The following is a 12,418-nucleotide window of genomic DNA, read 5'->3' on the forward strand; positions in this document are numbered from 1 at the left end:
AACTCAGACGCTTAGTTACCTGGCTAGAAAAATGTGTTGTCTAAAATGACAACAACGTCATAGACACTTCAGAACGTCACCCACGCTGTTGTGATCACGTGATTCCAGGAGGCGGAAGTAACACTCGACAACTTGACGCGGAAGAATGGTAGTTATCCTCAACGCTGTCTGAAGTATCGCCGAGAAAAGTAATAAAACATCTTAAACGATCCAGTTTCACATGTAATAGTTTGTATGATTTATTTGATTTGGGCGTAACGGCGGTGACACGCGGCTTTTTACTTTCCCGTTCCTTATAGCCAGCTCCCATGTCTAACAACAATTTACAGGTAAGGCGATTAACAGTAACAGCACTGATTAATCTTTAACTTCTGACACTGTACGTCGTCACACTTTTATATGTATAGGATGCGTTTGTCCACAGTACTTTTGGTTGCTTTTTAGCTAATGTTACCGAATCGTTTCCATGGTCTCTTAGCTGTTAGATTATTATCTAGATAGGAATGTAGCTAGGTAGCTGGTTGAACTGCTGTGAAGTTATTATTAGTGTCATCTAGGTCTAAGTTTGCTAGCAGTACTTGCATTTTCACTTTCCAGGTCCTAAAGCCGTTTCGTGTAGTAGTAGTAGTAGTAGTTATTGAGGATCGTAACCCATAGGTCATTTTAACTGGCCACAGTTGGGTTAGGCAGCTACAGTGTGATGTTGACGTCATAGTTTCGTGTGAGCAACAGCACTGTCAGGTGGTGAATTTGCCCGTTGAATTTTAATTTGCTTTGAGCGTGAAAGTTCCTTGATGACGTCCTTGTATGTGAAGTTAGAATACTTGTCTTACATGCACACACGCATCATGTAAAGATGTACGTGTCTTACAGCTACATATCTGTGGCTTTGAATAGTATGTAGGTAAAGCTGCATACATAGCTACGTCGGGCTGGTCGTTCAGACTTGTTTGCCATGAGAACAACGAATGAGCCAGGATCGTAAGTTTAGTTTGTCAGGCGTGCTGACGAACCGGTGAACAAGGTAATGTGGATTGTCATGTGTAATTATAATCATGGATTGCATTTGTGTGGCGCCTCTGATGTCTCTGAAATGACTTTACAGTGAGGGGGTTGGCCTTTTTGTGCCAGAACACCCGCCCGCAGGGCTCTGTATCATAAAGGTGGCTTGGGGGGGTAGCAGTGTAGCATAGTGGTGTGGAGCAGCGCCCGGTTGCTGGTTCAATGCCCCACTGAGGCACTGCTGATGGCCAGGCACTTAACCCACAATTGCCTCGGTAATCACCCAGCTGTATAAATGGATAGCTTGTAAAAAAAAAAAAACTAAACTGTAACCTATGTAAATTTCTCTGAATAAGAGTGCCTGCTAAACGCCAATAATGTTAATGTATGTAAAGGTGTTCTTTGCCATGCTGTTGTGTTACAGAAAGCCATAGATCTGGCAAGCAAGGCTGCAGAGGAGGACAAAGCACAGAACTACGAAGAGGCGCTCCGCCTCTACCAGCATGCTGTGCAGTACTTCCTTCACGTGGTCAAGTGTAAGCTGTCAGCAAAAAAAAAAAAATATATATATATATATACGCCGCCCTCATTTTCATATCAGCCATTCACCTTCTTCTTCCTTTAATCCTTGCATTACTTGCCGTGTTTATTTTATGTGTAGTGTCACAATGTATTATGGATTCGGCGATCCAGTGGCTGTGATGTGCGGTAGTGGGTGTACTTGGCGTCCCTTAGTTTTGTGGGCTGTCTAGTTTGTTGTGGAAGTGCCTGGATGGTGTTGTGCTCACCCTCACCGGTCTGGGAGCGTTGTTAGCCTGGTCTGACACTGTTGCTCATTCAGTTTAAATGGATACACTTCTGCTTTCTTGTGCTGGAAGTTGCCCTGGCTAAGAGCATCTGCGAAAAGGCCAATTCTGTGATCTGAAGAGGTACACACCAGCTCCACTTCCTCACCTGTAGGGTGGTGCCCAGACGCATACTTGTTAATACCTCAATGGCTTTGAATAGCGAGCTGTTATCCGGCCGGATCCTGTATGTGCAGTCTGACAGTGCAGGATGAGTCATTATAGAAAAGTGTCACCCTGTCAAGCTTTCAGCCAAGTTCAGTCCTGCTTGGGCTCTTCGTGGATTTGTCTGTATAGGCAGATAAGAGTACATTTACATTTATTCACTTAGCAGACGCTTTTATCCAAAGCGACATACAAAAGTGCATATAGTGGGCAAACAACAGGCACAAGGGCAAGATGTGTACAGGTCATACAATGCGGATAGTGCTGAAGCTGATCACAAGGTCAGTGTAGCGAGACAGAACTAATCTGATCTAAGGTTACATATACCAAATACAGTCACTGGGACAATAAAGTGCTGCCGTACTATCTAGGCCAAAAACGTGCTACAAATACAACATAAGAGATAGTGCTACAATTGCGAGCCAAGAATCTAGGGTTTACAAGGTCAAATGGAAAGGGTCAGTCCAGGAGTACAGTCTTCACTGATCACAGTAGAGTCTGCAACTCCCAGGACCTGCTCCAGGAGTGTAGGTTTTACCGCCAGCTTTCGCTAAGGCACCTCCCTTTAATGCTGTATCTTATCAGTGCGGTAATCTCAGGTAATCAGAGAGGGAACCAGCTCTGCAGATATTTCCCTGACTCTTCTGCCTCATTGATTTCACATATTAACAGCAACCGTTTCCCACACTGCAGTTTGTGACATATACATTGTCTGTCACATTTGGGTTTCACAAATGTCTTGATAGGCTTTGGGTGGTGGAGAAATAACACCCAGTACTATTGGGAAGACAGATAAGGGCCATTCTTTGAATCCTTCCTTGTTCATGTTGTAAAATGTGTGCAGTGTATTTGTGTCACATTCCCTCATAGCGTGCTTGTCGTGTTGATGGTTTTCTCTCTCTCTCTCTCTCTTCAGATGAAGCTCAGGGCGAGAAGTCCAAGCAGAGCATCCGGGCGAAGTGTGCCGAGTACCTGGACCGGGCGGAGAAGCTGAAGGAGTACCTGAAGAAGAAGGAGAAGGCTCCGCCCGCCAAGCCCGTGAAGGAGAACCAATCAGACGACAAAGGGTGCGGGAGCACTGATCATTGACTTTACGCACCTGGGGCAGACAGCCACATTACTGCTGTTGTTACTTAAGCACAATATTAATCAGCATATTCAGTTAGACAACACAAAACAATGCATTCTTTGGCTGTTGGATCCCATTGTTAAAGGCCTACATCTCTCGTCATCATCTCTCTTTATCTGCTGCTAGCATGTAAGCAGAGAGTCACAGAAGTGCTAAAAATTATATTTTTAATTTAAATATAATTAAATAATATTAAAATAAATATTAATAAATATTCATTTAGCCTGGTGTAGTGGAGTTAAGCTGATTTTCGGACAGCCCTGATGTCAGTTGTAAAGTGTTCCCGTGAGTGCTTCACTTCAAAGCTATCCATTCACTTTTTTTAGTAGTGTATTATCAGTATTCCCTATCGCCTAACTATACCTTATGTGATATGTGTTTGATGTATTGGGCAAATTTGAATATGGAGGCTTGCCCACCACTTTTAGTACCGCAATGACCAAAGTCAGGGAAGGGCCATTGGATAGTTGCTTTGAGTGACAGTATCTTTGATCTCTCTGATCATCTGATCTACAGAAATGACAGCGATGAAGGAGATGACCCGGAGAAGAAGAAGTTCCAGAACCAGCTGGAGGGTAAGTTCCATCTATAATGCACTCCTTACAGGAGGTAGCCCAGTCTATCCGCAAGTACAATTGCAAAATGGTATCTCTGTTTATCACCTACACCTGTCTTTCAAATGCGATTGCTCTCTATGATGATCTGTGATGCGGTTTCAGTTCTAGTGCCATGTTGAATACAATTGCAGCCCTGCAGCTAATTTTGACATTCCCAGACTACATGGTGATTTCATTTGGAATATCTTCAGCAGTGCAGAGCAGCAGATAAGGGTTATTTTGATCAGTCAGGCTCAGAGGGAAGACAAAGCTCTCTCAAAGTATTCTGTATGCAATTACACAAGTAAAAGGAAGTCTTTCTGACCAACACAATCTAATTGATCCAGTTTAATCCACTTCCAGAATTCCTGTTGATACAGGCAGGTCTTACCTTGCTATGGCAGGAGAAACACTGGGTTAAAAAGTAACTTTAAGCACTTTTTAAGGTTAGCTGCTGGAATACTTTACATTATTTACATTATTACATGCATTTAGTAGAAGCTCTTACCCAGAGCATCTTCCAGTCCAAGAAATCAGAAATGTATCTATTCCAGTTAAATGAGCAACAGACCAGGCTAACAGCATTCCCAGAAAAGTGACCATGAGCATAGCACCATTCAAGCTCCACCACAAATTATTGGATACGTTATTGAATCAAGAAATACTTCTGTTGAACCAAGAACTGCTCATATGAACTCACAGTGTGTGTGTGTGTGTGTGTGTGTGTGTGCGTGTGTGTGTGTGTGTGTGTGTGTGTGTGTGTGTGTGTGTGTGTGTGTGTGTGTGTGTGTGTGTGTGTGCGCGTGTGTGTGTGTGCGCGTGTGTGTGTGCGCGCGTGTGTGTGTGTGTGTGTGTGTGTGTGTGTGTGCGTGTGTGTGTGTGCGTGCGTGTTCGCAGGGGCCATCGTCATGGAGAAGCCGAATGTCAAGTGGAGCGACGTGGCAGGGCTGGAGGGTGCAAAGGAGGCGCTGAAAGAGGCGGTCATTCTGCCCATCAAATTCCCTCACCTGTTCACAGGTACGGCCCCGCCCTTCTCAACAGAAGAAGCTGGCTGCAGTGTGTGTGGAAAGCTAACTCTCCTCTGCTACTCTAAACCCCTAACTGACTGATAGTATACTGGAAACGAGTGTGGTTTGGTAGTTAGGGAACCAAGCTCAAAAACCAGCAGGTTTTTTGGGTTGAGTCCCAGGTGGAGCACTTTGTTTGTGTCCTTGAGCGACTTTAACATAGTTTCTTTTGGGCGACGTTTGGCTCTGTAAACGGATAGCGTGTGAAACAATAGGCTGTAAATCACTGAGGATAGCATTATATGCTCAGTAAGCCAGCAGTCATCTTAAAACTGCTAATAATAATATCAGTTATGCCTTGAGGGAGGCGCTGTGTGAGTTCACTAAGCAACCATCCCTCCCGTAACGGAGGCGTTTCGTCTGTAACTGAGCCCTTGCGACTTCCTTCCTTCAGACTGTGTGAGTGGATAGGCTGTTAAAACTCACACGGCTGAACAAGGCCATTTCTTAAGCAAATGAGTGATGGTAATGGACAGCGGCAATGATAATGTCTGGGTTTGTACGTGTGCTCCGTGACCTTCAGGGAAGAGGACGCCGTGGAGGGGAATCCTGCTTTTTGGGCCTCCCGGAACGGGGAAGTCCTACCTGGCCAAGGCCGTGGCCACCGAGGCCAACAACTCCACCTTCTTCTCCATCTCGTCCTCCGACCTGGTGTCCAAGTGGCTGGGGGAGAGTGAGAAGTGAGTGTGGCCCCTCTGTGCAGGCCCTGAAGCTCACAGGGGGGCAGGGAGTGGTGTTTAACTGACCGGGGAGAGTCATAGGTGTCGTGCTGATGTGGGTGTGTGTTGGGGCAGAGCGGGATCCTGCAGTTGCTGCTGGGTTTTTTGAATGGGTTGTGAACGCTTGGTGTTCCTGTGTGCTTTGGTACGTGTCAACCACATGGCTGTATACTGGAAAGAGCTGAAGTGTGTAAGTGTTTTGCCAGTGTTTGGTGACTTCCACTGGCTTGGGCAGACAGATGCTGCAGAGTATAAATCTTTCTCTGTCCCTCTCTCCCTCCCTCTGTCTTTTCTTCCTCTCTCTTGCACCTTCTATGTCTTCCTCTCTCTCTCTCTCTCGCTCTCTCTTCTCCCTCTCATACCCTCTATCCCTTCCTCTCTCTGTCTGATTCCCCCATCTGTTGCTCTACTTTTTATTTTCTCCTATTTCTTTATCTCTCCCTCCTCCTCTGTTCCTCTCTCGCTCCTTCACGCTATCTCTTCCTCCCTCTCTCTGTCTTTCTCCCTGTGTCTTCTCCTCTCTCTTTATCTTCCTTCCATTTTTCCCTGTCTCCTACCCTCTCTGTCTCCTCCTCCCTCCCTTTCCCTTCTTCTGTCTTTTCCTCTCTCATTATCTCTCCCTCCTTCTCTACCTCCATCCCTCTCTCTGGTTGTCTCTTTCTCCCTCCTTTTCTCTCTCCCTCTCCCTCCCTCTCCCTCTCCCTCTCTCCCTCCTTCTCTACCTCTGTCCCTCTCTCTGGTTGTCTCTTTCTCCCTCCTTTTCTCTCTCCCTCTCCCTCCCTCTCCCTCTCCCTCTCTCCCTCCTTCTCTACCTCCGTCCCTCTCTCTGGTTGTCTCTTTCTCCCTCCTTTTCTCTCTCCCTCTCCCTCCCTCTCCCTCTCCCTCTCCCTCTCCCTCCCACTCTCCCTCCCTCTCCCTCTCCCTCTCTCCCTCCTTCTCTACCTCCATCCCTCTCTCTGGTTGTCTCTTTCTCCCTCCTTTTCTCTCTCCCTCTCCCTCTCCCTCCCACTCTCTCCCTCTCTCTCTATCTCCCTCTCCCTCTCCCTCTCTCCCTCCTTCTCTACCTCCATCCCTCTCTCTGGTTGCCTCTTTCTCTCTCCCTCTCCCTCTCCCTCTCCCTCTCCCTCTCCCTCCCTCTCTCCCTCCTTCTCTACCTCCATCTCTCTCTCTCTCTCTCCCTCTCTCCATCTCCTGTCCCCAGGCTGGTGAAGAACCTGTTCAGCCTGGCGCGGGAGCACAAGCCCTCCATCATCTTCATCGACGAGATCGACTCGCTGTGCGGCTCGCGGAGCGAGAACGAGAGCGAGGCGGCCCGCCGGATCAAGACCGAGTTCCTGGTTCAGATGCAGGGTGAGGGGAAGAGGGGCGGGGAGCGGCGATGGGGCGAGGGGGGGACCGAATGCCCAGGCTCCGCAGATCACAGGTGTCAGGCCTCAACAGCGGCCCGCCAGCCTGACGGTTCCACCAACTGTTGTCAGCATGCCTCTTTGTGCTGTAGCTTTGGGATGTGAGTGGGGTTAGTACTGCAGGGAAGGTGGGAAGCCCAGCTCTGTAGCCAGAAGGTTGGTGGTTCGAGTTTAGTCTGGGCACGATTGCCATACACTAGAACAAGGTACTTCCCCTTAATCAGCCTATTAAATACCCAGCTGCATTACTGGATCACATGTAATATAATACCCAGCTGCTTTACTGGGTCATATACATTAAATACCCAACCTCATTAATGGGTCGTATGTATTAAATACCCAGCTTCATTAATGGGTCGTATGTGTTAAATATCCAGCTTCATCGAGGGGTCATATGTGTTAAATACCCAGCTTCAGTAATGGGTCGTATGTATTAAAATTCCAGCTTCATTAATGATTCGTATGTGGTAAATACCCAGCTTCAGTAAAGGGTCGTATATGTTAAATATCGAGCTGCATGAATGGATCATATGAATTTCACTACCCAGCTACATTAGTGGATCATATGCAAATGGAGGTTTGCGTAAGTTGCGTTGGATTAGGGGGACTGCCAGAGAGATAAGTCATGCAGAGAGGAGGAAGCCGCTCGGTCGGTTCTGCTGGCCTCACGGCTTCCTGCGGGCTCTCCGCAGGCGTGGGCAACGACAACGAGGGAATCCTGGTGCTGGGAGCCACCAACATCCCCTGGACCCTGGACTCGGCCATCCGGAGGAGGTATTGTCTCCCGGCTTCACGAAATCTCCTCCGTACTTCCATTGGTTTTCTTTTAATTGCTGTGTAATTGCACCGTAACCAGATGAAAGCCGTCTGCTAAATGTGTAGCGTAGCATTAGCAACCAGAGTCAAAGGGAATTTGAAATGGCTCCCCGTGGTTACACCTACTCACAGCTTTGAGAATAATTCATGGTTGAAGTCTTTGCCGAGATCTTCCACGTAGTCTGTCAATACAGTGAGGGAGTTGAGTCTGTGTTTAGCGCAGCCAGTAATTAAAGCTAATGAAGAAAAAAAAAATCCAGCTGTTTGTCAGAGCTTAGCCGTCCTTTTGGTGGTTTGCTTTGATGCCAAAGTCTCGCTAATGCACCGTTTTAGAGGCACCATGAGGTTGGTCTTTGGTCTTCGGAAAGAGATCTTTTTCGTCCTTTCCTCATAATCACCCTCTAATATGTGCATCGGTTGGGAAGTTGAACACGTTTGTGCAGGTTGTTTGGAGAAAGTCAATAAGCCTTTGAAAGTTAACCCAGGGTAGAAGTTTTGCCGGACATGCCAGTATCACACCCTGTCCGTGGCCCTCGCGAGGCTGTTATATTGATTGGTACGCCCAACCAAAAAGTTTACCTGGGTTTTTTTTTCCTGCCCTACCTACCTGCGAGTAACAAAGAACCAAGGGCCAAACTGGAAAAGAGCAGATGCTCGACTGTGGAGTGTTTGGGAATATGGTCCTCTGTGTGGGCATATAATCACTCTTTTCCGCTATGTTCACCCATAACTTAATGACCTCAGAGGAAAAATACCCTCTTGGACTCTGTTGCCATTACATTGTATCTAGGTGCAGTTACCCGTGGGAGGATATAGGAGGTCAGCCCCTTTTAAAACTATGTTCTCTTGGATTGTGATACCAATTTTTTTGTTTGAGGGATTATGCTATTTATATTTATATGGCCTCTTCCTCCTTAATTACATGACGGGGTTCCATAAGCACACCCAATGTAGCGTAACCCTACCGGGGCCAAATGGAGCACTAGGTAGCCTACTGTTCCTACAGCTATCCCTCCTCACCTACAGGTGGCAGTGTAGCGAGTTTAACAGCCTTAATAGTGTGGGTGTGTTCAAGCACACCTGCACACGGGTTAGTGAAAAGGAGCCATTTTTGCATAAGTCATGTGGAAGAAGGGACAGTCAGTTAGATATGGTAAGAACACCCTTCTCATTGCATTATAATACAGTATTGTCATTTAGCAGACTATCCAGAGCGACTTACGTATGTTACAATTTTTATGTTATCCATTGACATTTATTCATTTGGCAGACGCTTTTAGCATAAGCGACTTACAAGTGAGGCAGAGTACAACACAAGCTAAAGCTATGCATAGAGTCACAATATTAGAAGTGCTGCATGACTTAAGTTTCAACAGTTGGCTATTTATACAGGAAATTATGGTTTAAGTACTTTTCCCCAGGGTACATCAGCAGTGCCCCAGCAGGGGAATCGAACTGGCAACCTTTTGGTTACAAGCCCTGCTCCTTACCACTGTACCACTGTTTGCTCTGCGCTCAGGTTCGAGAAGCGCATCTACATCCCCCTCCCTGAGGAGCACGCCCGCTCCTTCATGTTCAAGCTGCACCTGGGCTCCACCCCCAACGACCTGACGGAGGCGGACTTCGCCACTCTGGGGAAGAAGACCGAGGGCTACTCGGGGGCCGACATCAGCATCATCGTGCGGGACGCCCTGATGCAGCCTGTCAGGATGGTCCAGTCCGCCACCCACTTCAAACGGGTGCGTCTCCGTGGTGACCGACGTGGCGGGGAGGCAGGGGTCTGTTGTCAGGGTTTGCAGGGAAAGGACCCAGGCGCAGACAATGCAGGCGGTACGAAAAGGCTAATCTTTAATGACAGAGTCCAGCAATCACAAGCAAAATCTAAGTCAGAAAAACAGTCTGAGTCAGTAGCCAAAAATCAAATGGAAAACGGGTAACATCCAAAAACAGCAGGCAAAAGGGAAATCCGGAACAGCAGAAACAGGGCAGGCTTACAAACTAACTGCAGGAATAAAACAGCTAAAACACTGAGACGATCAGGCAAAGAACAAGGAAAATGGCAGGGTATGTGTAGGCCGGCAGATGATGAGGGGACGAGACACAGGTGTGTGGAACAGGCTTCAGGTGATGGGCGTGGCCGAGTAACAGGAGGGCGGGGAGGCAGGCGGGACAAGGAAACACAAGACACACCCACACCGACAGACGGGGAAAAACACACAGAACAGGAGGGCCTCAGGCGGAGGTCCTGACATCTGTGCGATCAGGGTCTGCTCAGATTTAGCACCCGGTGAGTTCATGAGGCTCTTTCAGTTTTTAACCAGCCACTTTGAGAATGGAAGAGCAATGCAAGTTAATGTAGCTCTTATGGGCCATTATCTGGTGCCAAAGAAAGAATACAGCAGACACTACTGCCTTAACTCCACTGGTCTGTCTGTGGCTTGTCATAGTGATACCTTGTGTCTTTTCTTGTTACTTTCGTTTATAAATTGAATGTTCAATTGAAATTGAACATTCAATTGGGCTTGTATATTAATATGGAGGGAGACTTTATGGCCACTTTAACTGAAATTGAGCACTTTAACATGTGTGGTACAATCCATAATATAACGCAGTACTGTGTTTTCATTTAAACGTGTTCAACTTGCATGACGCTCAATGAACCACGACAACCATGACAAGTGTGTCGTGTGTCACTGACACCCCCCCCCCCCCCCAGACAGATTTGTTTGAGGAAGTAAAAACTGGCAGAGTCTGTGACGTTACAGGCAGGTTTGGACAGTTTTGGATTGCAATGGAGACTCTCACAATTTGTCAGACAGTCCAGAGTCGGCCTGTAACCTGACCAGTGGCGAGGCGTACGACTGCGGGCGATGCTGCTCTTTTAGATCATTCTTCTGCTGTACTCTTCACTCAGCTGCTTTCGCTTCAGGTAGGGTACAGTTCAGCCCCGCTGAGCGGGCGTGTCCGTGCGTTCGCAGGTCCGAGGGTCGGTGTGGAACCAACCCGACGTGGTGGTGGATGACCTGTGGACCCCGTGTTCCCCGGGAGACCCGAACGCCGTGGAGATGACGTGGGTGGACATCGAGGACAATAAGCTGCAGGAGCCGGTGGTCGCCATGGTGAGGGGGGAAAGGGAATAACCAACAGTTCCTTTCATGTTCGCCCCTGCTGACACTGAGAGGGATCATCCACGCAAAGGGCAGTCTGGGTGTGTCTGCGTTTGGCTCCTTAGAAATGGCCCAGTGTGCTTGAAGGAGACAGCCAACCTGGTGTGTTTGTGATCAAGGTGGGCATGTGTTAGAAAGCAAAGGCTTTCTCAAGGCTGAACAGCTTCGGGGCTAGCCTGCAGAGGAGAAAGAGAGAGAGAGGATGGGAGGATGGAGAGAGAGGATGGGAGGGTGTAGAGAGAGAAGATGGAAGGCTGGAGAGAGAGGATGGGAAGATGGAGAGAAAAGATGGGAAGATGGAGACAGAGAAAGGATTAGAGGGTGGAGAGAGAGAGAGAGAGAGAGAGAATGGAAGGATGGAGAGTGGGAGAGAGAGGATGGGAAAGTGGAGAGAGAGGATGGGAGGATGGAGAGAGAGAGAGGATGGGAGGATGGAGAGAGAGAGAGAGAATGGAAGGATGGAGAGTGGGAGAGAGAGGATGGGAAAGTGGAGAGAGAGAATGGGAGGATGGAGAGAGAAGGGTAAACAGAGGGAGAAAGGGACAAAGAGAAGGGGAGAGAGATGGGTAGTTATACCTAACACAGTTTTCCCTCATCTGCAGACGCATATGCTGAAGTCACTGACCAGCACCAAGCCGACGGTCAACGAGCAGGATCTGGAGAAACTGAAGAAGTTCACGGAGGACTTCGGCCAGGAGGGCTAACGCATACCTCAGTCAAACCAAAGCTGACCCGTGCAGCTGACCTGTACTCTGTCTCCTCTCTCTTTCTTTCTCCTTCTGTTTCGTCTCTTGGCTTTAAGTGCCATCACTTTTGGAGGCAGTGAGACATTACACCTGACTGCTCCACATAGCTAGTCAGGGTTCCATCAGGGCATCAGGATCCTGTGTTCTGTATGCACTTTAATTGCCCATAATTCCCCACAAAAATATACATACATCATACAGTTCTTTTTTTTAATATATGTCTAAGATTATGTTTATTTACTATATTTTTTTTAAATGTCTGCTTTAAAACACTAAAGTGTCATTGGTTTTTGACAGAATCGGACTAACAGTGTGTGCTATTGTTCTTTATAGAAGCTGTCTGAAGCACTCCATACATGAAGTTTGTGTAATCTCTGGGGAGGTGGGCGTAAGCGGCAGATGATGGTGGCTGTCTGAGATTCATAGAGGAAGCTGATGTGGCCTAGTTTATCAGTGGATTTGTTTTTTTTTTATTTTCTTGGTTTTTGTTTCTTAAATAAGAGGGATGTTTACGGACCAGCACGTTGTCATTTTAATCTAGTTGAAATAGTACAGCAAAAAAAGGGACCGCGATTAACTGTCAGTAAGTCAGAGTATCTCTTCCCCCTCTATTCGTTCATGTATTTTTATAAAAAAAAAGAAATGTCCTGCTGTACTCCTGTTGGCCTTTCAAGCTACTGATTGTGATGCCTTACTATGGAGTGGTCCAAAGCCAGAGGATGCTGAAGTGTACTGTCTGACTGTGATAGTATCAGGGAGT

General features: G+C 47.3%; 1 protein-coding gene across 1 annotated transcript; it reads left to right on the forward strand.

Annotated features, from left to right (window-relative positions):
- Positions 1-118: 118 nt before the first annotated feature.
- LOC118772622 (vacuolar protein sorting-associated protein 4B-like) lies at positions 119-12,046 on the forward strand. Its single transcript, XM_036521126.1, has 11 exons — positions 119-329; positions 1,427-1,538; positions 2,929-3,079; positions 3,658-3,716; positions 4,635-4,754; positions 5,328-5,484; positions 6,725-6,873; positions 7,622-7,703; positions 9,265-9,484; positions 10,724-10,864; positions 11,515-12,046. Exons 1-11 carry the CDS (start codon positions 309-311, stop codon positions 11,614-11,616), a joined length of 1,314 nt encoding a protein of 437 aa, XP_036377019.1. The 5' UTR covers positions 119-308; the 3' UTR covers positions 11,617-12,046.
- The last annotated feature ends 372 nt before the right edge of the window (positions 12,047-12,418 follow it).

This window comes from Megalops cyprinoides, chromosome 2, assembly GCF_013368585.1.
Source record: "Megalops cyprinoides isolate fMegCyp1 chromosome 2, fMegCyp1.pri, whole genome shotgun sequence".
Classification (NCBI taxonomy): domain Eukaryota; kingdom Metazoa; phylum Chordata; class Actinopteri; order Elopiformes; family Megalopidae; genus Megalops; species Megalops cyprinoides.